Source organism: Salmo salar, chromosome 12, assembly GCF_965601325.2.
Source record: "Salmo salar chromosome 12, fSalSal1, whole genome shotgun sequence".
In the NCBI taxonomy this organism is placed as follows: Eukaryota; Metazoa; Chordata; class Actinopteri; order Salmoniformes; family Salmonidae; genus Salmo; species Salmo salar.
In genome coordinates, this window is record NC_138302.1 from 25,511,452 (window position 1) to 25,538,039 (window position 26,588).

At 43.9% G+C, this 26,588-nt stretch overlaps 1 protein-coding gene across 1 annotated transcript in view; it reads left to right on the forward strand.

The window, feature by feature from the left end:
• LOC106588930 (glutamate receptor ionotropic, NMDA 2B) overlaps window positions 1-26,588 on the forward strand; it is a 117,853-nt gene that overhangs the window by 70,468 nt on the left and 20,797 nt on the right. The window contains exons 6-12 of the mRNA XM_045691125.2: window positions 10,610-10,724; window positions 11,155-11,363; window positions 14,321-14,489; window positions 15,878-16,031; window positions 22,586-22,711; window positions 24,987-25,216; window positions 25,418-25,578. Of these exons, the coding sequence (XP_045547081.1) occupies window positions 10,610-10,724; window positions 11,155-11,363; window positions 14,321-14,489; window positions 15,878-16,031; window positions 22,586-22,711; window positions 24,987-25,216; window positions 25,418-25,578 (1,164 nt within the window). The remainder of the gene's footprint in view (window positions 1-10,609; window positions 10,725-11,154; window positions 11,364-14,320; window positions 14,490-15,877; window positions 16,032-22,585; window positions 22,712-24,986; window positions 25,217-25,417; window positions 25,579-26,588) is intronic.

Consider the following 26,588-nt stretch of genomic DNA (forward strand, 5'->3'; position numbering starts at 1 on the left):
GCAGGAAGCACCAGTGACTAGATCAATAAAAAAGTGGTCAGATGAAGCACATGCTAAGCTACAGGACTGTTTTGCTAGCACAGACTGGAATAAGTTCCGGGATTCCTCCAATGGCATTGAGGAGTACACCACATCTGTCATTGGCTTCATCAATAAGTGCATCGATGACGTTGTCCCCACAGTGACTGTACGTACATTCACCAACCAGAAGCCATGGATTAAAGGCAACATCTGCACTGAGCTAAAGGCCAGAGCTGCTGCTTTCAAGGAGCAGGACTCTAACACGGGAGCTTTTAAGAAATCCCGCTATGCCCTCCGGTGAACCATCAAACATGCAAAGCGTCAATACAGACTAAGATCGAGTCGTACTACACCAGCTCTGACGCTCGCCGGATGTGGCAGGGCCTGCAAACCATTACAGACTACATTGGGAAGCACAGCCGAGAGCTGCCCAGTGACACGAGCCTACAGGACGAGCTAAACTACTTCTCTGCCCGCTTCGAGGCAAATAACATTGAAACATGCATGAGAGCACCAGCTGTCATTCGCAGCCCGAGCAGCGACCTTAATTAGTGCTGAATATGCAACGGGGTCCCTGAAAGGGGGCGTTGCAACGGGGTCCCTGAAAGAGCTCTATCGGACAGACACTTTAGGGTCCTCCTCTATAGGCCGAGACGGTTTCAATGCACCTAGTCTTGTGATTCTGGGACTTTTCTAAATGTCGTCATTTTTGCAACGTTCAAAATGAATTGAAGTCATTGCAAATAGACAAGGCTGTTTCTCGGCCTGAGAACCGTCTACAGCCACATATCTCACTGTGCACTATCAACTTAAGCTCTAGAACATGTATATAAAGTTTCAGAGCTCTAGGTCTGACGGTTCTTTGATGGTGCGAACACCGGTATCTATTGCAGGCTCTGTGTATCTGTACTGTTACTCCAGCCTGTGTGTGTGTGTGTGTGTGTGTGTGTGTGTGTGTGTGTGTGTGTGTGTGTGTGTGTGTGTGTGTGTGTGTGTGTGTGTGTGTGTGTGTGTGTGTGTGTGTGTGTGTGTGTGTGTGTGTGTGTGTGTGTGTGTGTGTGTGTGTGTGTGTGAGAGAGAGAGAGAGAGAGAGAGTTATTCTTGGACATCTGATAGGAGAAATGACTGATTTACAGTTCATGAGAGTTGCCTCATCACACATGAAATTTTGGAAAGACGTGACCTTTTTAACCCTTCGAAACAGCCCCTATGACCCCAATATAAGGCACTTCCGGTTGTCACAGGAAGCTGAAAGTAACACAGGCTCTGTGTGTCTGTAAGCCTCACACTGTGTCACTCCCCATTGACTGTGTGTGTGAGTACAGAATATCACAGAAATCACGTAGAGCTCCAAAACCCGCCTTAATGGATTCATCTGAACACGCCGCAACTGGATCTATAACTTGCTTGATTTTTTTTTCTTTAACCATCACCAAATGGACATTGAACTATTTCTCAGAAATTACGATAGATAAATAGCTGGTTCTTTTTTTCCTTACACGTGTAGGTTTTTGTACTTTGACGTGAAGTGGTCAAATTAGCGCTGTATTACCGTTTTGACCTTGTATTACCGTTTTGACCTTTGACCTGTATTACCGTTTTGACCTACCGTTTTGAAAATGGGCCTCAACTTAAAAAGCGTTGAGGCCTCAACGACATCTTGTTTCTGGGCTTACAGCCCATTTGGCCAAACCTGTGCTCACCGAGTTTCATCTTCGAAGTCTTTTTTGTTTAGGAGAAACGCCCATGTCCGTTTGGTGATATTTTGTCAATTTGCAATAAGCAGCCAGTCGCCATCTGGTGGTATTTTCCAGTACAGCGGAAAAATGACAAAAAATTTAAAATGTTATAAAACGTAAACCAAATATCCAAGAGACTTTATTGGATGACTTCCCGGAAGACCGAGCCCTGGGGCACGACCTGAGGTCGTCGGCCTATTTTAATAACACTCGCGGACGTCTTGTAAGGGACCGTACATTTGCAATATGGAGATCCTCATCAACCATATGGGTAATGCCATGTAGTTTAGGGGCTCATAAGTAAGCATTTCACTGTAAGGTCTACACCTGTTGTATTCGGCGCATGTGACTAATAACATTTGATTTGATCTTGATTTGATTTATATGGGGCTCTGAGAGTTCAGGCTTCTCGGGTAAGTATTAGAGAAAAAGGTGGGTTCTATAACCCTTTTTTGGAGCCGGTGGAACCTGTGTGTGCTTCGCCTACCGTGGGCCTCCTAGTTTGGTACACTCTTAGCCGGCTTGGGGCGTGATTGTATGTCCCCATAGTATGTTATACCAAGTGACCGACTGAAAATAAACGTGCAGTTATGAATATAACTACTGTTCCCTGAAGGAGGGAACTAGGTATAACGTATTTTGCCCTCACGCTGTCAAGGGGTTTGGGCTCACTGAAGAGCAGTACTAAATTGAGGAAATTAATGCGAGCCCTGGGTGTGATTGGCCCGTTGGGTGTGATTTCAGTTCTTCAGGTGAATATGACTGGTCGTTGACTCTCCATAGTATGTTATACCTCGTTCCCTCCTTCAGGGAACAGTAGTTATAGTCATAACTGTACGTTTCCTTTCCGTCGGTCACTCAGTATAACATATTACATCCTTTCAAGTGAGCTTTGTAAGGATCCACGCAGGAGATGAGAAGCAGGTACAGGGAGTGAAGGTTTAATATAGACAGACAAGCAATGGAACAAGAACACCATCTGGACATAAACACAACGCGACAAACAATGCTACTACAGGGAACAACACAGAGAAGCAGACGTATATGCAGGGGCAATCAAAAAAGTGAGGGAGTCCAGGTGAGTCCAATGAGCGCAGCTGCCTGACAACCTGATGATCCCGCTGCGGCGTAGAAGCCCTATGGGCCGGCTGAAGCATGACATGGGATGGGAACCTGCCGAGCCAACCGTGGGGAAGGAAACCTCTTGAGCCAGCTTGGGCGTGACAGCCCGAAGAGCCAGCTTAGGCACCCCCGGTTCCATCAGCGGTGGAATCCAAGCCCGACATCACCAACAAAACTAAAAAACTCATGGGCCGGCTGAGGCATAGGAGCCCGACGAGCCGGCTGAAGCATGACGTGGGATGGGAACCTGCCGAGCCAACCGGGACAAGGAAACCTCTCGAGCCAGCTAGGGCATGAGAGCCCAACGAGCCAGCTTAGGCATCCCTGGTTCCATCGGCGACGGCCCCCGGGTCCAACGTCACCAACAAAATCAAACCCTAAAAAACTCCCTGATGCTTCTTGTAATGGTGTCCACATTCTGTTAGGATTGACGCAGGAGATGAGAAGCAGGTACAGGGAGTGAAGGTTTAATAACTGACGGACATGAAACAGAACAGGAACAGCGTCTGGACAGGAACACATAACAACAATGAATGCAGACACAGGGAACCCCACCAAGGAACAGACAGATATACAGGGGGTAATCAACAACGTGAAGGAGTCCAGGTGAGTCCAATGAGCGCTGCTGCGCGTAATGATGGTGACAGGTGCGTGTAAAGAAGGGCAGCCTGGTGCCCTCGAGCGCCAGGGATGGGGAGCGGGAGCAGGCGTGACAAGCTTAGTATCTAGATATTTGTGTTTCTATTCCTGTGCTCTACACACACACAAACACACGAAACACAACACACACATCTCTGTACTACACAACACTCTACCGTAAAGTATGTGGTGCCCACGGTGGTCTAACACTCCTGCAGGTCTCTCATGCGTGTAGTACGTCTGGCATGTTATTCTCATCCTATTTCACCGATAAAGTGGTTTTACCGCAGGCTGATTCAGGCTAAGACTGCATCATAGAAGCTCTAAATGGCTCTCTCTCTCTCTCTCTCTCTCACTCACTCACACACACACACACACACACACACACACACACACACACACACACACACACACACACACACACACACACACACACACACACACACACACACACACACACACACACACACACACACACACACACACACACACACACACGGGACCCTGCCATTGGGGGCGTCTGTGGTGTTTCCACCCTAACCAACCAATCTCTTCATCTCAGGGCTGAGTGGAGGTATAGAATGAGAGAATACAGCCATAATTTTTTTGGCTAATAAATGATTGTCCTGTTTATTGGGGTAGAGATGTATTTAGTGGACTATTTCATTGTGCTTTTGGGCTATTGAGTTAAAATGTCCTCTCCTTTTGACAGAACCCTATAGAACTGGATGAGAGAACCCATCACTATCTTTCTGTCTCTCGCTTTTGTGGTTTCGCTTTTGTGGTTTCTATCTTTCCTTTTTAATTTTCACTCTTTTATGTTACCCTTTATCTACTTTTTAGTCTCTCTCTTTGTCCATTTCCTCTACCTCATTCCCACTTTCCAATCTCTCTTTCTCTCATTCACTCCCATTTCCTCTCCCTTTCTGTTTCTCATTATCAGCACTGTTCGCTCCTCTGCTCTTATGCAGTCCATTCCTGCCAAAAAGCTCTTTCAATTAGCTGAAGTTGAATCGGAAGGCCCTCCATTCCACTCCTCTCTCTCCCTCTAGAAAGCATTGTGTGCGTGGAAGGCAGCCGCCAGCACCTCCTCTTCCCTGACACTCTCCCTATCAGACTAGTTATCTCCTATCTTTCAACTCTACTACACACTGCTACTCTGTCTTTGTTTCTCTCTCTCTGTCTCTCTCAATTTAGTTCAATTCAAAGGGCTTTATTGGCAAGGGAAACATATGTCTCTCGCTCTCTCACTTTCTCTCTCTGTCACTATATTTCTCTCTCTTGCTGCCTCTCTCATAACCTCTCTCTCTCTGTCGCTCTGTCTCTGCCTCTCTCATGTCACGGCTGTCGTAGGAAGGAGCGGACCAAAGTGCAGCGTGATTATCGTTCCACATTTTTATTGAACTGTGAAACTATGCAATACATATAAATAAACTGAATAACAAAACAACAAAGCGTGACGCAGAGGTGAAACATACACTAACTCAAAGACAATCTCCCACAAACCCAGGTGGAAAAAACACCTACTTAAGTATGATCTCCAATTAGCGACAACGAGGACCAGCTGCCTCTAATTGGAGATCATCCCAAACAAAACCCAACATAGAAATACAAAACTAGAACATAACAGAAAAACTAAACTAGAAAACCCCCCTGTCACGCCCTGACCTACTCTACCATAGAAAATAACAGCTTTCTATGGTCAGGACATGACACATAACCTCTGTTTCCCTCGCTCTGTCTCGGTCTCTCTCACAACTTCTCCCTCTCCCCCTTCCTGCTCTCTCTCCTTCTCCAAATAATTAGTCCATATTTACTATATAGATGTATTATTCATACATAAACATTCATTCATCTCTCTCTCTGTTTTACCCTTTCTCGATGTCTCTCTCATAACCTCTCGGTTAATCTTTCTTTCTCTGTGTCTCTCTCATAACCTCCCTGTTTCTCTCTCTCCCCCCTTCCCACCCTCTCTCTCCTTCTCCAAACAATTAGTCCATATTTACTATATAGACGCGAAGTATTATTCATATATAAACATGAATTAGTGTCTCTTATTAATGACTCATTCATATACCACGAGCGATTGGAACAACCAATCAGTAGTCCATACAGTCCCTTAATTATTGAAATGCTCAGTCTGTCGGATCAATGCACACAAATACATAACCTTGGCATGTTGACAATATGTTGTTTGTGTGAGGCAATGCATTTAGAATACATCATTGTTCACAATATCTAATACACGAGTAGGGGACGCATCTTGATAACGCTGCATGTCAACACATTGTGTGTCAGAGTTCGTGTATAGGAGATGAGAAAATAGAGTCAATCGCAGGACACAAAATTTTAAAAAAAACATACGTATTTACTCTAGAAAAGCTCAAACAAAATCCACGCAAGGATGAAACAAACAACGATAAACACGACCAACAGTAAAACAATAACGCACAAAACATCATGATGACCAGAGGGTTTAAATAGGGAAGTAATCATAACTAAATGGGAACCAGGTGTGAACAATCAAGACATAACCAATCGACAAAGAAACATGGATTGGTGGCAGCTAGAAAGCCGGTGTCGATGACCGCTGAACGCCGCCCGAACAAGGAGAGGCACCATCTTCGGCGGAAGTTGTGACAGTGTGCTGTTGTTCATCATTCAAGTTGACATGTTGACAAATAGCCATGTGGAGTTTTTCAGTACCTTAGCCAGTTTCTTGAAGGCTCACAAATAGCTTCAGGTATTATGGGTTGTGTTCAATAGGAAGAAAATGGAGTGAAATGGGGAGGTACTACTTCTGTTGCAAAACATTTTTCTACTGTGTATTACTATCATCTGGATAGGAAGATACCAACTTGTGAAACATGAGAGACTCGTGTCTCCCCATACAACCTAAAGGAAGAGTCCGTTGCTGTCCAGGGTGGATATGATAAGCCCCCTCTCACAAAGTGTCCCAAATGGCACCCTATTCATTTGACATTTGACCAACAGGAGTTGTTCAATTTGATCATAACTTTGATTAGTGTCAGTTGATCTGAAAAGGTATTTGTATAGAGCCCTGGTCAAATGTAGTGCACTACTGTATGTAGGGAATAGGATGCCGTTTGGTAGGCAAGAGACTCTTCCTCCAAATCCACTTGGCTACCCAGGAATGACATGTCTGTCTGTCAATCCTTTGGCTGCGCCCCAAATGGTACTCTGTTCTCTATATAGTGCACTACTTTAGACCAGAGTCTAAACTCTCTCTCTCTCTCTCTCTCTCTCTCTCTGTATATTTTAGTTGAACGGTTGGTAAGCGAGAGGCATAATGCTAGTGGCTGCGTACTGTATGGCAAGGATAAAGCATCAGGTTTTGTTAGCTCCAGTCGATTGTGTTCTTGTTTGTCTTAGTCTTGGGGGAATTCAGACATGGGGACACATCACATGACGCATAAAAGCTACATCAATACTGCACGGCTACAAAATGACAAATGGCACTGCCTGGTACAGTTATATTCCCAGCTTGCATCAATCTATTTATCTCTCCGTTTAATGTAGGGCTGGATGGAACGAACCATTGATATAGACTCAAGTGTATCTACTCTGCTTCTTGAAAGTGAGACTGTCGAAAGAAGTGAGAGATAGAAAGAGAGGAGTTCAAATCAAAATCAAATCCAATTTTATCGGTCACGTACACATGGTTAGCAGATGTTAATGCGAGTGTAGCGAAATGCTCGTGCTTCTAATTCCGACAGTGCAGTAATATCAAACAAGTAATCTAACAATTCCACAACAACTACCTAATACACACAAATCTAAGTAAAGGAATGAAATAAGAATATATACATATAAATATATGGATGAGCAATGACAGAGCAGCATAGGCAAGATGCAATAGATGGTATAAAATACAGTATGTACATATGAGATGAGTAATGCAAGATATGTAAACATTATTAAAGTGGCATTATTAAAATGACTAGTGATCCATTTATTAAAGTGGCCAATGATTTCAAGTCTGTATGTAGATAGCAGCCTCTCTGTGTTAGTTATGGCTGTTTAACAGTCTGATGGCCTTGAGATAGAAGCTGTTTTTCAGTCTTTCGGTCCCAGTTTTGATGCACCTGTACTGACCTCGCCTTCTGGACGGTAGCGGGGTGAACAGGCAGTGGCTCGGGTAGTTGTTGTCCTTGATGATCTTTTTGGCCTTCCTGTGACATCGGGTGCTGCAGGGTTCCTGGAGGGCAGGTAGTTTGCCCCCGTTGATGCGTTGTGCAGACCGTACCACCCTCTGGAGAGCCTTGCGGTTGTGGGCGGTGCAGTTGCCGTACCAGGCGGTGATACAGCCCGACAGGATGCTCTCAATTGTGCATCTGTAACGGCTTGGGTGGTAGACTGGGTAAAAAAGAAAAGAAAAGATGCCCCCTATCTCACTCTTTCGTTCTCTTTTTCTGTCTCTCTCTCTTATCTCTCTTTCTCTGTCATCCCCCACTCTCTCGGGAGAGATGACTGTTCTCATGGCAACGCAGCAGAGTGCTTGAAAATCGCTGTGGTTGTTGGGCACCATGGCAACACATTACATATGACGGGGAGTCTTTCTCTGTTGGGGTTTTTGTTAACAATCATACATGTCACCCATGGTGACTGACACACGTCACAGTCAGTACAGTTCAGTCCAGCGCCACACTCCACGCACACCTGCACTTGAACATGGTCAGCTTGGTTAACATGGGTGGCAACAAGTGGGTATTCCTTTGGTTGGCGTTGCATTTTTTGGTTTCATAATTCAAATTCTAATGTTAGGCACCTACTGCTAATCCCATGTTACACGCGCTTTCCAGTAGTACAGTACTACACTTTACGTGGCAGACATTTCAGGGACACTCTGTACTGGATGCGTACAGAGCTTTGAAGGTGTGTTAGATTTAGTCAAATACATACTGCGTAGTGACAAGGTGTAGTAGGACAGACAGATCTCGCTTTGTCATCTTCATCATCACCTGTCCATTGTTCTTTCCCCTCATTGTTGATATGATCTGGTGCCCTCTCTCTCTCTGTTACTGCCAGTTAACTGTCTCAGGAATCTCATTAAGCACACATTTAACTCCACATGTTGCTGCCCTCCCTCTCTCTCTGTCTCATTTATAGACCAGTATTTATTTATTTCCTGGACTAGAATTGTTTCGGAGGCAGGCAGAGCGTTGCCATGGAGACGGCGGCCGCAGCCGCAGCAACCAACACACCAGAAAGGAGAGCGAGCAGAGAGAGAGAGAGAGAGAGAGAGAGAGAGAGAGAGAGAGAGAGAAAGCGAGAGTGGCAGGTCACGGGTGGGGGAGAATGATTTGAGTTTATCTGGCAGTGGCACGCACTTGTCGACACACACAGTACATGCTGATACTTATTCACACAAGCACTTTATACATTATGACTCTCTCTCTCTCTCTACTCTCGCTCTCCCTTTTACTCTCTACTCTCTCTCTCCCCCTTTCTCTCTACTGACTTTCTATTCTCTCTCTCCTCTCTTACTACTCCCTACCCTCCTCTTTCTCTCTCTTCTCGCGCTCTCTCTCTCTCTCTATTCTATCTCTCCCTCTTTATCTCTCTCTCTATTCTCTCTCTCCTCTCTCTTTCACCACTCTACTCTACTCTCTCTGTCCTCTCTCTTTCTCTCTCTCCATTCTCTCTCCCTCTTTCTCACTCGCTCTACTCAACTCTACGCTCTCTTCTCTCTCTCGCTCACTCTCTCTACTCTCTCTCCCTCTCTACTCTCTCTCTCCCTCTTTCTCTCTACTCTTTCTACTCTCTCTCTCTCTCTCTCTCTCTCTCTCTCTCTCTCTCTCTCTCCGTCAGAAGTGTGCATTACAGACTCTCAAAGTGGATCATCTGTGCTACGGTGGCTTAACTTGTTCTTAACTGACTTGCCTAGTTAAATACAAGTAAAAAAACTGACCAAGCTACCCTAAAAGAAAATTAACATACAATAACTCAGGTTCTCAAATTCAGTTCCTTCATGGCTTCTTTGCATTTGTGTGTGTTTTTGCAACCAAGTTATCATTTCCACTGTGTACATTAGGGTTCGCAGTTGATTTAGAACCCAAAATATGCGGTTGGGTCATTCCACCAATTCGTTGCCTTTTGAGAAGTTTAACTTAGTCCCAAAAAACTTTTGATTTCACATATTTTTAACATAAAGAGCACATGTTCAAATAAAAAACGACTGTAACATGGTTTACCATAACAGGGTTGACGATTTCATTTGAAATCAGCCATAAATCCCCTTGTGACAGGGGGAATGGAAAACAAAATAATAGAAATGGTTAAAACATTTCTAGCCTGTTTATCTATGGGTAACAGAGTTGACAGGTTAATGCTCGACCCGCTCAGTTTTCCAACACAAAACACCAGAAAATTGCCAAAAAGGGTAGAACCAGCTCACCTGCTTTCATTATATGATTTGACTATTAGATGATTAATGTTTCTTTAGAATATTGTTTTCACAAAGAAATAGTTTCAACACACGTAAAGAGACAGACGTAAATGAATCACTAATCACGTGAAATAAATACTAATGTTAAGAAATGACTTTGTCAAAGCAACAAAGTAACTAGGGCTTTATAATGACATAGCGTGTTAAAAAGTTACAGACGGTGCGCGGAGGGACGTGTCAAAATGCTCAATCTTTCATTTATTGATTTCTCCATGTGGTCTATATTAAAAGGGCACTTCATTTAATATAACAGCCTTTTAAAATTCAATGTTGACGCACAATTTCTACTTAAAATGTCAAAGAGATGCAAAAGGCAATCTTTTTGTGGAACACCCGTGTTATTGTAAGTCGCCCTGTATGAGCACCTTCTGATTTTAGTCAAGTGTATTAATGTTACTGTAGTATGAAACCACCATGTGTCATACAGTATATTAGAGTGTTTAGTGGGTAACACCTTACATCCAGTTACTCTTATAGCAGTAACAACATTGTGAGGTGCTTTGCCCACAGGTATCAGTCAAGTCATTGTTGTTGTTTAAATTAAGGACTGCAGCGTTAAGACATTCTTAAACCTGTGTTGTAATGGTGTAATAACTATAGTACCATTGTTTCCCCGCAGGTATCTGATGAACGTGACGTTCGAGGGACGTAACCTGTCGTTCAGTGAGGATGGATACCAGATGCATCCCAAACTGGTCATCACCCTGCTAGACAAGCAGAGACGCTGGGACAAGGTGAGTATCTCTCTTCTTCCTCTCCTTCTCTTTCTATGTCTCTCTCTCATTCTCTCCCTTACTCTGGTTTCTTTCTTTGATTTCTCTCACTCTCTTTTTCTTCCTCTCTTCCTCTCTCTCTCTTTATTTCTTTGTCATTCTCTTTTCTCTTTCTCTTCTCTCTCTCTCTCTCTCTCTCTCTCTCTCTCTCTCTCTCTCTCACTCTGTTTATTTATATTTATCTTCCTCCCTCTCTCTCTTTCTCTCTCTTTCTCTTTCTTCTTTCTCTTCCTCCTCTCTCTCTTTCTCTCTCTTTATTTGTCTAAGTTTTATCTGTTGCTGATTATTTATGATTATGCACACCACCCAATCACTCGTCCCTCCTCTCCCTCTTCCCTCCTCCCTCCTCTCTCTCTTCCCTCCTCTCTCTCTTCCCTCCTCCCATCCCCAGGTGGGTAAGTGGGAGAACAGCTCCCTGTCCATGAAGTACCACGTGTGGCCCAGGTTTGAGCTGTTCTCCGATGGGGAGGCCCGGGAGGACGACCACCTGTCCATCGTGACGCTGGAGGAGGCTCCCTTTGTCATCGTGGAGGACGTGGACCCCCTCAGTGGCACCTGCATGAGGAACACCGTGCCATGCAGGAAACAGCTTAAAATACTGTAAGACAACTATGATCCACCTTAACCAAATACACAACCTTATACCCTATTCCCTCTCTCCTATTGATCATATCTTGAGTACTGATGCCAAATTCAACTACAGCCGTTTATACCATTACCTCCTTCATGAAACAACTCAAAATACTGTGAAAACTATAGACCTATATCACTATCACAGGTGGCCGATGGCACCTTAATTGGGGAGAACAGGCTCATAGTCATGGCTGGAACAGAATCAATGGAATGGTTTCAAACATATCAAACACGTGGTTTCCATGTGGTTGATACAGTTCCATTCACTCCATTCCAGCCATTATTATGAGCTGTCCTCCCCTCAGCAGTCTCCTGTGGTACTATTGAATATAGACGTCAATGTTTAGGGTGTCATACCTGTAGCTCAAAATCCTATGAGAACCATAGACCAATATCTCTATTAAAAACAGACCAATATCTGGATTAAAAACAGACCAATATCTGGATTAAAAACAGACCAATATCTGGATTAAAAACAGACCAATATCTGGATTAAAAACAGAGCTGAAATTCTACTTTTAGGGCAGAAAATGTCTAGGACCTTCATGGCATCTATAAAATGGAAGCATCCGGTTTTAGGGGAAAAGCAGAAAAGAGGCAAAGCCTGAACCTGATGCTTCCGGTCTCCTTCGACTCCGCTCAGGTGTTTATTTTACACCTGCTACATTAGGTTAATAAGCATCATTATACCTGTGGCTCAACTTAATCAGCTTCTGTAATTTATTGTTTTTATTCACATAATTCAGATGGCTGAAATTATATTAATGGTATAACTTAATGAATGAATTAAGGGTACATTAACCTTTGTTATGTTTACTTTATATATAACATGCTGGAGGCTTTGTACTGTATGTACTGTCTGTCTTGTATTTATTTTTCTCCGCTGTCCATATCTCTCTGTCCCCCTCCCTTTTCCATGCCCATACTCTTCTATCGTGTTGTACTTCTTTCCCTCTAATATGTTTTGGTCATTTCATCTATCTCTCCATTTCATCCTCTCATCCTCTCTCAATCTATTTGTCTTCTGATAACCCCCTTCCCTCCCTCTTCCTATATCTGGACTATTTTACTTTTCTCGTCCAGATTTTGTTCACGCTTCACTACATTTACCCTTCTTCAGTTTCTCCACTTCACCTTGCCCTCCCATAATGGATTCCCCTAATTGCCCTCCTTTTCCTCTCACTCCTTTTCTCTCTCTCATTTTCTCTCACTCCATTTCTCTCTCTGATAGCCTATCTAAATTCCCTGGAGCTCCTGCCTCTCATTCCTTGCCCTTTCCTCCTTTTATTATTGACATTTCATCCTCTTCTCACCTCTTCTGTCAACCTCATTATCACTGTTTATTTATTGTTTCTCCCCCTCTCTTCTGAACATGCTATACCTGTCCTCCTCTCTTCTGATCATGCTGTACCTGTCCCCTTCTCTTCTGAGCATCCTGTACCTGTCTCTCCTCTCTTCTGATCCTTGTACCTGTCCCCCTCTCTTCTGATCATCCTGTACCTGTCCCCCTCTCTTCTGATCATCCTGTACCTGTCCCTTATCTCTCTTCTGATCATCCTGTACCTGTCCCCCTCTCTTCTGATCATCCTGTACCTGTCCCCCTTTCTTCTGATCATCATGTACCTGTCCCCCTTTATTCTGATCATCCTATACCTGTCATCCTCTCTTCTGATCATCCTGTACCTGTCCCCCTCTCTTCTGATCATCCTGTACATGTCCCCCTTTATTCCGATCATCCTGTACCTGTCCCCCTTTATTCTGATCATCCTGTACCTTTCCCCCTCTCTTCTGATCATCCTGTGCCTGTCTCCCCTCTCTTCTGATCATCCTGTATGAGTCCCCCCCTCTCTTCTGATCATCCTGTACCTTTCCCCCTCTCTTCTGATCATCCTGTGCCTGTCTCCCCTCTCTTCTGATCATCCTGTATGAGTCCCCCCCTCTCTTCTGATCATCCTGTACCTGTCCCCCTCTCTTCTGATCATCCTGTACCTGTCCCCCCTCTCTTCTGATCATCCTGTACCTGTCCCCCCTCTCTTCTGATCATCATGTACCTGTCCCCCCTCTCCTCTGATCATCCTGTACTTGTCCCCCTCTCTTCTGATCATCCTGTACCTGTCCCCCCTCTCTTCTGATCATCCTGTACCTGTCCCCCCTCTCTTCTGATCATCATGTACCTGTCCCCCCTCTCTTCTGATCATCATGTACCTGTCCCCCCTCTCTTCTGATCATCCTGTACCTGTCTCCCTCTCTCTTCTGATCATCCTGTGCCTGTCCCTCCTCTCTTCTGATCATCTTGTACCTGTCCCCCCCTCTCTTCTACCGCTCTTTGATTGGCCCCAATTATTTTTGCCCTTTGACCCTCCTGGTCATTGATGTCTACCTGTGTCCCAATATCCTCTTTTTTCTCTCTCTTTCTCATCTTTCCTCTCTTTCTCTTGCTCTCGCTCTTATCCTTCTATTTCTCTCTCTATGTCTCACTCTTTATCTGTCATTCTCCCTCTCCCTCCCTCTCTCTCTTATCTTCCTCCTTCTGTCTTTTTCTCCTTCTGTTTCAATTTCAATTTTCAATTTAAGGGTCTTTATTGGCATGGGAAACATATTTTTACATTTACATTACATTTTTGTCATTTAGCAGACGCTCTTATCCAGAGCGACTTACAGTAGTGAATGCATACATTTCATAAATTTTTTCTCCGTACTGGTCCCCCGTGGGAATCGAACCCACAACCCTGGTGTTGCAAACACCATGCTCTACCAACTGAGCCACACGGGTGAAATTAACAATAAAAAAATAACAGTAAACATTACACTCACAAAAGTTCAAAAAGAATGAAGACATTTCAAATGTCATATTATGTCTATGTGCAGTGTTGTAACTAGTTAAAGTACAAAAGGAAAAATAAATACAAAAATCTCTCTCTCAGCAACCAGACAGTACCTGGCCAGTACACCAAGCGCTGCTGTAAAGGTTTCTGCATCGACATCCTGAAGAAGATCGCCAAGCAGGTCAAGTTCACCTATGACCTCTACCTGGTCACCAATGGAAAGCACGGCAAGAAGATCAACGGCACCTGGAATGGAATGGTCGGGGAGGTGGGAGTTTGTCCGTTCTTTCTCACTGACTCTCTTTGGCCATTTTTGTCTTCTTTTTTTCTCTTTTGGCGTTCTTACTCTTATTTCCTTATTTCCAGATCTATGTTCGAATAGTATTTGAAATGTGTTCAAATACTTTGACTGTTTGATTGATTGAGCCTGCCTGAAGTGCTAGGAGGGAGGGGTTTGCACGTGTGGGACTATTCTATTGCATCTATCGCGCCAGACAAGCTCAATTGAGCGCAGCACAAAGTATTTTGACAGAAGATGAATACTATTTGAACCCAGCAGGTCTGATTTGACTGCCTCTATATCCTAGCCTCCGGGGGGCTTTGATCCGCTCATTTCAAGTCTGGGAGAGAAGAGGAGAGGAGGCTCTTCATCAGACTCGGAGAGAGAGAGTTAGCAGTGGGAAGAGCCTCAGGGAAAGCCCCTACCTCGCCGGCATTAATTCCCATATTAAATCACATAGCATGTGTTAGATACAGCACTGTACTACATCCTTTATGAAAGAATGTCCAAGTTAAACGATGGCGGGTAGGAAGAAGAAATGTGTAGCCTTGCCTGACAACTGATAAATGTTGTATTTGTATATCAGGGACAGAGATGCTGTGGAATGGATTAATCTGGCATTATAAAACCTTGACTGGATGCTGTAGTAAAACGACAGAGAGATGTGTCAACGTAGGCACACCCGGCTTATGCAAATGCACAGGCATGCATGTTCTCATCATCTAAGTACGCAGCTAATGATCTCATTTAGATAGGAGAGAGGGAGGGAGCCAAAGATAAATGAGAGAGAGAGAGAGAGAAATGGGCACAAACAAATGAAAAACATCGGGAGGAGGAGGGAGAGAAGAGGGAGAGAGCAGAGGGGAGGGAAGAATTTGTGCTCACTCTGCTATGTGTTTACCCTGTTAACACAGCCTGTTGTGGCCCACTTTTATACACTGCCCAAGGCCTCAGGTATTAACAGCTAAATATACCTGTAGAGACTCAGAGGAGGGAGTGACGGGAGTGAGTGGAGAGAGGGAGGGAGGATTAGGATAGGGGGGAGGGAGGGAGGGAGCAGGGGAGGGAAAGGGAGTAGGAAAGCGAAAGGTTCATGGCAAGAACAGACCTATTTCCAGCTGTAGTAGTGATTCACTATACAGTGTAGTAACCCAGTTTCCTTCTATTTCATTATTTTTCGCAGTCATGTTTCGTATCAGATCTAAAATGGCAGCGTATGTGAAGGGAAAAGGTGACCTCTCATTGATATACAGTAGTTTACAGTTGTAGTGTAAAGTAGTAACCCAGTTTCCTGCTCCTTCGCTGTTTCTCTCTGTCCTGTTTTGTATCAGATCCAAAAGGACCTCCCATTGACCCTGTCTCTCTCATTGACTCAGGTGGAGCAGAAGAAGGCCCACATGGCCGTGGGGTCACTCACCATCAACGCGGAGAGGTCTGAGGTCATTGACTTCTCTGTGCCCTTCATCGAGACGGGGATTAGTGTCCTGGTCTCCCGTAGCAACGGCACTGTCTCCCCCTCCGCCTTCCTTGGTGAGAATCAGAGTACCACTGGCACCTGGTGTTGATGGAGATGCTTCACATACATATGTCGTGACTTGACTTTATCATTATTCTGAAGACTGTTATTTATCTAATTAGCCAACTATGTTTAATTGTTACCCGACTAAATTTATCATGTAACAATGTAGCTCATTAGGATCTGGGGCACCATGAGAGTGGTTCTTTAAAGAGTTACCATCTCCCGAATTAAACTCTAAAAAGGTCTTTAACTATCACATCTATAAACAGTCAACTTATTAATCATAACCTCGTATCATAACATAATTTTGAACAGTCGTAACCTCCTTGCATCTGCAAAAACCCGAGCCTTACTAATGATTCAGTATTACACAAATTGGTTTAATTATTTATTTTCTAGCTAATTAAATGGGAACACACGATAAACATACACACTCTGCACCAGCTTTTGCCTGGAGACTGAAATACACTAATATACTAAAAACAGATCCCTTGCGGAATGACAACAACATGGATGTCTGTTAAAGAAGAGATGGAGAGAGAGAGAGGGACAGCGACACTTAACATTGGTACATTCAGAAACTACTCTCACCTACAGTAACCATATACTTTGCACACGAGCCACCGCCCACTTTGAGTAAGAAATCATGAATGTATTCATGTGAAACGCCTGGGTTCGCCAGGGATCTCTCGGTGAACAGGGCAATCTTGGAAAGGGAGTTGGGCCTTTTCGCGGCACGCTTGTAAGGCTCTGATTGTCCAAAATGGTTCCAACAAGTCTTCTACTGTTGTCCTTCTTCGTAGTTGACCGGTATCCGGTGACTTGTCGTGTTGTCCTGAACAGAACTACAGAGTTGATTTTCCTTCCATTCACTCTTGAAGATGCTTCTTTGAAGATAGGCTAGCCAGCCGTATCGATGGTTTCGCAGTGGGGTGATGAGAGTAGTGTAATACGATGGTTTGAGTAACAGGATGGTCCCACTTAACTTTACTTAGGACAGCTAATCAGTCGTACCAGTGATTGTCCGGGAGGAGAGTTTATTGTCTCCACCTTGTGTTGAGTTTCAAAGTTCAAACCACTTTAAATGCACATCTGCAGCTTCACACTTTTCTGGTCCAATGTGTTTTTTCTTAACCCATCATTTATACCTTTTGCTCGAAAGGGACGGCTCCGGCTGGCTAACACTCTCCCTGACCTCACTTCGGGGCGGAAACTACTAATGGAGCAAAAACAATTATCTCTTATAGCTTCTCACATCACATCCCTCTCTTAACCTCTATGGGCTAGGTGGGACGCTAGCGTGCCACCCGTGGTGCACTCCATCAACAGCAGGTGCATTTCAAGAGCGGCAAATTTGAATCCAAATAAATGTCAAAATTCAAATTTTTCAAACATACAACTATTTTACACCCTTTGAAAGATAAACATCTCCTTAATCTAACCACGTTTTACGATTTCAAAAAGGTTTTACGGCGAAAGCATAAATTTAGAGTATGTTAGGACAGTACATTTACAAGAGTTGTGTGTAATGTTTTGTCAATTCAAAGACAGGGTCACCAAAACCATAAAACCAGCTAAAATGATGCACTAACCTTTTACAATCTCCATCAGATGACACTCCTAGGACATTATGTTAGACAATGCATGCATTTTTAGTTCTATCAAGTTCATATTTATATCCAAAAACAGCGTTTTACTATGGCATTGATGTTGAGGAAATCGTTTCCCTCCAATAACCGGCAGTCAAGTCAGCGTCACAAATTAAATAATTAAAATTAGAAAACATTGGTAAAATATTATATTGTCATTTAAAGAATTATAGATTTACATCTCTTGAACGCAATCAACTTGCCAGATTTTAAAATAACCTTACTGGGAAATCACACTTTGCAATAATCTGAGCACTGCGCCCAGAAAAATACGCGTTGCGATACAGACTAGACGTCATGTTGGGGAGATCTAAAATCGAAAATACTATGTAAATAATCCATTACCTTTGATTCTCTTCATCAGATGTCACTTCCAGGTATCACAGGTCCATAACGAATGTAGTTTTGTTCAAAAAAGCTCATCATTTATGTCCAAAAATCTCCGTCTTGTTAGCACATGATCTAAGCCAGCCTGACTTCTCGTCATGAACGAGGGGAAAAAATATATTTACGTTCGTTCAAACATGTCAAACGTTGTATAGCATAAATCATTAGGGCCTTTTTTAACCAGAACATGAATAATATTCAAGGTGGACGAATGCATACTCTTTTATAACGTATTGGAACGAGGGTACCCAACATGAACTCGCGCGCCAGGTGTCTAATGGGACATCATCGTTCCATGGCTCTTGTTCGGTCAGATCTCCCTCCAGAAGACTCAAAACACTTTGTAAAGGCTGGTGACATCTAGTGGAAGCAATAGGAAGTGCCAAAATATTCCTCAGCCCCTGTGTTTTTCAATGGGATAGGTTTAAAGGTAATACAACACATCAGGTATCCACTTCCTGTCAGAAAATGTCTCAGGGTTTTGCCTGCCAAATGAGTTCTGTTATACTCACAGACACCATTCAAACAGTTTTAGAAACTTTAGAGTGTTTTCTATCCATATATAATAAGTATATGCATATTCTAGTTACTGGGTAGGATTAGTAACCAGATTAAATCGGGTACATTTTTTTTATCCAGACGTGCAAATGCTGCCCCCTAGCCCTAACAGGTTAACCTCTCTTGGGCAGGTGGGACGCTCCCACCCACGGTTCGCACTATTCAACAGCCAGTGAAAAATCAGAACGCCACATTCAAAACCACAAAATGTCATAATTCAAAGTTCTCAAACAAATGACTATTTTACACCATTTTAAAGGTACACGTCTCCTTAACCTCTTACATCTAGACGTTCCGCTAGCGGAACACCTGCTCCAATATCCAATGATAGGCGTGGCGCGAATTACAAATTCCTCAAAAATACAAAAACTTCAATTTTTCAAACATATCACTATTTCACAGCATTTTAAAGACAAGACTCTCCTTTATCTAACCACACTGTCCGATTTCAAAAAGGCTTTACAGCGAAAGCAAAACATTAGATTATGTCAGCAGAGTACCAAGCCAGAAATAATCAGACACCCATTTTTCAAGCTAGCATATAATGTCACAAAAACCCAGAAGACAGCTAAATGCAGCACTAACCTTTGATGATCTTCATCAGATGACACACCTAGGACATTATGTTATACAATACATGCATGTTTTGTTCAATCAAGTTCATATTTATATCAAAAACCAGCTTTTTACATTAGCATGTGACGTTCAGAACTAGCATACCCCCCGCAAACTTCCGGAGGAATTTGCTAACAATTTACTAAATGACTCACGATAAACGTTCACAAAAAGCATAACAATTATTTTAAGAATTATAGATACCGAACTCCTCTATGCACTCGATATGTCCGATTTTAAAATAGCTTTTTGGTGAAAGCACATTTTGCAATATTCTAAGTACATTGCCCAGCCATCACGGGCTAGCTATTTAGACACTCGGCAAGTTTAGCACTCACCAATATCAGATTTACTATTATAAAAGTTTGATTACCTTTTGTTGTCTTCGTCAGAATGCACTCCCAGGACTGCTACTTCAATAACAAATGTTGGTTTGGTCCAAAATAATCCATCGTTATATCCGAATAGCGGCGTTTTGTTCGTGCGTCCCAGACACTATCCGAAATGGTAAATCAGGGTCGCGCGCATGGCGCAATTCGTGACAAAAAAAATCGAAATATTCCATTACCGTACTTCGAAGCATGTCAACCGCTGTTTAAAATCAATTTTTATGCCATTTTTCTCGTAAAAAAGCGATAATATTCTGACCGGGAATGTCCATTTAGCTAAACAGAGGAAAGTAAACAAAGCTTTCGGTCGACGCGGGCACGAGCCTGAGTCTCACAGTACTGTAACCAGCCACTACCCAAACGCGCTACTTTTTTTCAGCCAGAGCCTGCAAAGCCACGATTCTGCATTTTGCCGCCTTCTGAGAGCCTATGGCAGCCGTAGGAAGTGTCACGGGACAGCTAAGATCCTCACTCTTCAATAAACAGAGACAAGAAGAACGACACCTTGTCAGACAGGCCACTTCCTGCATGAAATCTTCTCAGGTTTTTGCCTGCCATATGAGTTCTGTTATACTCACAGACACCATTCAAACAGTTTTAGAAACTTTGGAGTGTTTTCTATCCAAAGCCAATAATTATATGCATATTCTAGTTACTGGGCAGGAGTAGTAACCAGATTAAATCGGGTACGTTTTTTATCCAGCCGTGAAAATACTGCCCCCTAGCCATAACAGGTTAATGTAACCACGTTGTCCGATTTCAAAAAGGCTTTATGGCGAAAGCATAAAGTTAGATTATGTTAGGACAGTTCCAACACAAGAAAAAGCACACAGCCTTTTTCCTAGCAAGGACAGGTGTCCATTATGCACTAACCTTTGACGATCTTCATCAGATGACACTCCTAGGACATCATGTTACACAATACATGCATTTTTTCTTCGATCAAGTTCATATTTATATCCATAAACCCCATTTTACATTGGCGCGTGATGTTCAGAAAATACTTTGCCTCCAATACTCACCATAAACGTTGATAAAATATTAAACTGTTATTCAAAGAATTATAGATGAACTGCTCCTTTATGCAAATGCTGTGACAGATTTCAAAAAAGCTTCACGAGGAAAGCACACTTTGCAATAATCTGAGTACTGCGCTCAGAAAAATACACTAGGCAATACAGATACCCGCCATTTTGGAGTCATCTAAAATCATAAATAGCATTAGAAATATTCACTTACCTTTGATGATCTTCATCAGAAGGCACTTCCAGGAATCCCAGGTCCACAATAAATGTTGCTTTGTTCGATAAAGTCCATAATTTATGTCCAAATACCTCCTTGTTGTTAGCGCATTCAGTTAGCTACTCCAAGTGTAGGAAGCGAGTGGAAAATGTCATGACGAAAAGTAAAAAAAGTTATATTTACGTTCGTTCAAACATGTCAAACTGTTGTATAGCATCAATCTTTAGGGCCTTTATCACTTAGAACTTCAATAATATTCCAACCGGACTATTCCATTGTCTTGAAAAACGTTATTGAACACAGCTAACTCTCACGTGAATGCGCGCCAATGAACGCCAGTACCTTCCTGAGTCAACAACTTCCAACTTCCTCTGTTCGCTCTCTGTTCATCATAGATGCCTCAAACAACATTCTAAAGACTGTTGACATCTAGTGGAAGCCTTAGGAAGTGCAAAATGAACCCTAAGTCACTGTGTGTTCGATAGGCAATGACTTGAAAGGACTACAAGCATCAGAATTCTCACTTCCTGGTTAGATTTTTCTCAGGTTTCTGCCTACCATATGAGTTCTGTTATACTCACAGACATCATTCAAACAGTTTTAGAAACTTCAGAGTGTTTTCTATCCAAATCTACTAATAGTATGCATATTCTAGTTCCTGGGCCCGAGTAGTAGGCAGTTTAATTTGGGTATGTTTTTCATCTGGCCGTGAAAATACTGCCCCCTACCCTAGAGAGCTTAACAAAAACACTTTCAACATTTTTCATATTACATGCACAACGCATAGTATGGAAACTTCATATATGTAGTGGGTATACTTTCCAAGTTACAATATTTCCTTTATAACATTTTTAATGACATCACACAATAACAAACAAAATAACATTAGTGTTCTGTAGATCACCTCTGATGATTCCCCACGTTTTGCATTAGAAATATTGTTCCAGTATTCGCTTTTGAACGTGTTAGAGTTTCAGCGGGAAAAAGGTCTGTTGAGACAAAGCACGTTTCTTTGGTGAATTTGAAAAGCACAGGCCTGGATCTTCTCCATTGATTTACATCAGGACGTGAGTTGTTAATCCCCACTAGTTCTTTCCTTCCCCCTCCACGGGTGAAAGGGGGTTTGATTGAAGTTATTCATTGATCTGACCTATTTGGATTCTCCTGGACAGTCATGACACACACTCAGTAGGCTACACAACCACACACACAGACATGGTAAATAAGCCCCCCCCCCCCCACACACACACACACACACACACACACACACACACACACACACACACACACACACACACACACACACACACACACACACACACACACACACACACACACACACACACACACACACACGGTAAATACACACACACTCACAGACATGATAAATAAGCACACACACACAGACATGGTAAATAACCACACACACACACACACAGGCATGGTAAATAAGCACACACACACAGGCATGGTAAATAAGCACACACACACAGACATGATAAATAAGCACACAGACATGGTAAATAAGCACACACGCGCACACACACAGAAATACCATTACCTACTTGGTCATTGATGAATTTGTTTAATTTACCAGCCTTCGTCTGTCTCCCTCCCTCGCTCTCTCCCTTCCTTCCTCTCTCTCTCTTTATATCTCTTTCTTTCTTTCTCTCTCTCTCTCTCTCTCTCTCTCTCTCTCTCTCTCCCTCTCTCTACCTCTCTCAGAGCCGTTCAGTGCGGACGTGTGGGTGATGATGTTTGTGATGCTGCTGCTCGTGTCGGCGATCGCTGTGTTTGTGTTTGAGTACTTCAGCCCGGTCGGCTACAACCGCTGCCTGGCAGACGGACGAGGTGAGAGAGAGGACACACACACACACACACACACACACACACACACACACACACACACACACACACACACACACACACACACACAAAAACACACACATACACACACACACACACACACACACACACAAAAACAGACACACGCACACACACACACACACACACACACACACACACACACACACACACACACACACACACACACACACACACACACACACACACACACACACACACACAAAAACACACACATACACACACACACACACACACACACACACACACACACAAAAACAGACACACACACACACACACACACACACACACACACACACACACACACACACACACACACACACACACACACACAAAAACACACACACACACACACACACACACACACACACACACACACACACACAAAAACAGAGAAAGAGCGAGAGAGAGAACTTGTCAATTGAACACCTTTCTCTTCCCCTCTATCACCAGCCAGGCAGACAAGGTTGGGAAATGAAACACTTTGAAACATTTCCACTCAATATAAGGAGGACACCTCAGTCACTCCCGCCACACTCTTTAAATGAAACACATACAGGGTGTGTCCCAAATGGCACCCAATTCCCTATATAGTGCACTTTTCCAGGGCTCAAAGGTCAAAAGTAGTGCACTATATAGGGAATTGGGTGCCATTTGGGACACAACCATCTAGTCATCAGGACACAGCCATCTAGTCATCAGGACGAACAATACAATAATAGCTGTTCTTAGATGGAGCTCTAGATTAAAATGAAAACCTATCTAACTTCATCATCATTACACAATAACAGAATGCCTTGGGAGTCATTAAGCACTAGCAGCAAGTCTCCCTGTACATAAAGACATCATGTTTCCCAATACACCGACTGGGGTTTGATCCTGGGTCTCCTGTACAACACAAGATTGTGTTAACCCGCCGAGCTAAAGGCTAGGCATTGGCTTGGGGAGCTAACGCAGGTCTTCAGGTCCCAGGGAAGGTTACTCTTCACATAAACCACCACCATTACACCTCCGTTAAACAGTTTCCAGGTCCATTGTGTTGAAAACGAATTCAGAAAAACAAAAGTTGTGACAGAATGTTTATGACACTACCCACAGAATTGAAAAATGTTCCCAACACCCCAAAACACAAAATCAACGGTTCCGTTTCCACGGCAGCAGCAGAATTCTATTTTACACTGCGCTTCTTTTCTTCACACCCTCTCTGGCTCCATATACAATGCAGAGGAATGCATTAACATTCCACCGCTCCAGCCCACTCAAGATAACATCATAGGAGTTTTATATCCACACTGCTTTTTGTGTTGTTGCTTTATATTGGCGACAGGGGTAAGTGTGTAGTGATGAGCCAGGCAGGGCATGGTAATGGTGGGTTATCTACACTGTCTGTTGCTGCTGTATAATGTACTACAATTCACTGTAACCACTGTAGAAAACAGAGGGGGAGAGAGAGATAGGAAGAGAGAGAGAGAGAGAGAGAGAGAGAGAGAGAGAGAGAGAGATGTTGGTTCCTCTGCTGTTTACGCGCCCACGGTATCATGATTTAATGACTTCCAATACAGGTTATGTAAGCCGTGTTAAGCGCACATGCACACACAAACACACACGCACATGCACACGCACACACCGTGTTGCATTGTATTGCTTGTTGCTGCAGCTGTAGCATAATTGTAGCCTTTTGGACACCCATCCACCCTCCTTCACCCTCCTTCTCTCGCTCTCTCTTGCACTCTCTCTTTCTCCCTCTCTATCTCTACCCTTCTCTCACTCCCTCCTTCACACTCTCTCTCTCCCTCCTTCACTCTCTCTCTCCCTCGCTCTCTCCCTCCCTCTCCCTCGCTCTCCCTCCTTCACTCTCTCCCTCTCTCTCTCTCCCTCTCTGTCCCTCTCTCCAAGCACCCCATGGATGTGGATGCAGACAGCCAGCCAGGGCGTCAGTTCTGATTCTGCTACAGTGAAGCCTGGTATAGCAGGAGCCAACTGGCTTTACGTCCCAATACTTTCCAACAGGATTTCTCTCCTCTCCTTTTGTTCATGATCATTGGCAGGCAGAAGGACAAGTGTCCACCATGTTGCTCTCACCTATAATATAACCTACCTCAGATCAATGGCCCCATAACAAAAAGCCAACATCAGGACTATTAAATGAAGTGTTTTTTTAATTGGGAGCATAGCCACCAAACCTATCAACTCCCTCCCTCTCTCTTGACTTCCTCTCCCCATCCCTCTTTTCTTCCCCCAGAGCCCGGTGGCCCCTCCTTCACCATTGGCAAGGCCATCTGGCTGCTGTGGGGCCTGGTTTTCAACAACTCTGTCCCCGTCCAGAACCCTAAAGGCACCACCAGTAAGATCATGGTGTCGGTGTGGGCCTTCTTCGCTGTCATCTTCCTGGCCTCCTACACTGCCAACCTGGCTGCCTTCATGATCCAGGAGGAGTATGTGGACCAGGTGTCGGGCCTCAGCGACAATAAGGTGTGTGTGAGTGTGTGTCTTCACCTGCCTGTATGTGCCCAGCGTTGCATATGTTTTCCAAGCAGATTAATTTCCGGTTAGTCCAGAAGTATAATGCATTAGGAGCATTTGATGGAACCCGGTGCCTTGTCCACTTCACCACACCAACCCCTGCTATTTTCTCTCTTTTTCTCTTCTCTTCCGGAACCAAACCCCCCACAGTTCCAAAAACCCAACGCCTTCTCCCCGCCATTCCGTTTCGGAACGGTGCCCAACGGAAGCACGGAACGGAACATCCGCAACAATTACCCGGAGATGCACCAGTATATGACCAGCTTCCACCAGAAGAACGTGGACGAGGCCCTGGCAAGCCTCAAGGGAGGGTGAGAGAAGGAGAGGGAGGGAAAGAGGGAGGGAGAAGAGGGGAGGATGGTTGGAGAGTTAGGGAGAGGAGAGAAAGAGAGGGATGGAGGGGAGGGGGTCAGGGAGAGGGAGGGATGGAGGGAGAACGGTGAGGGAGAGGAGAGAGGGATGGATGGAGGGGAGGGAGGGAGTGTGGGTGGGAAGCTAGCAGAGCTGCTGCTGTTGCTTGCTGCTGCCTGCCACTGCTCCTTAGCTCAGAATAGCAGCAAGCAACAGCCTGGTGGTTGTTGGTGGAGGCTGAGAGCTGATCTGATGTGATGGTCTCCTCCCTTCTTCCTTTCCAAGAATTAAGAATGCAGAGTGCGGGTTAGAACATTAGAGCTTCATATAGCCATCTGTGGGTTTCTCTTCTTTTGGCTTGGTTGAGAGGGAGCTGGTTGAACTGCTAGCTGGCCATTGGTATTGTAAAATGGTATGTCTGCAGGGGTGTGCATCACTAACATGCTGTAGCCATGGGAAGTTGATGAGTTGTGGGTTTGTCACCTAAACCTGTCATAGGTCACTTACTTAGTATAAACGTAACATGTAACGTGCTGGTCCCATGTTTCATGAGCTGAAGTAAGAGATCCCATAGATGTTCCGTATGCACAAAAAGCTTATTTCTCTCAAATTTTGTGCACAAATTTGTTTACATCCCTGTTAGTGAGCATTTCTCATTTGAAACGATAATCCATCCACCTGACAGATGTGGCATATCAAGAAGCTGATTAAACAGCATGATCATTACACAGGTGCACCTTGTGCTGGGCACAATAAAAAGACACTCTAAAATGTGCAGTTTTGTCACACAACACGATGCCACAGATGTCTCAAGTTTTTAGGGAGCGTGCAATTTGCATGCCGACTGCAGGAATGTCCACCAGAGCTGTTGCCAGATAATGAAATGTTAATTTCTCTACCATAAGCCGCCTCCAACGACGTTTTAGAGAATTTGGCAGTACATCCAACTGGCCTCACAACTGCAGACCCT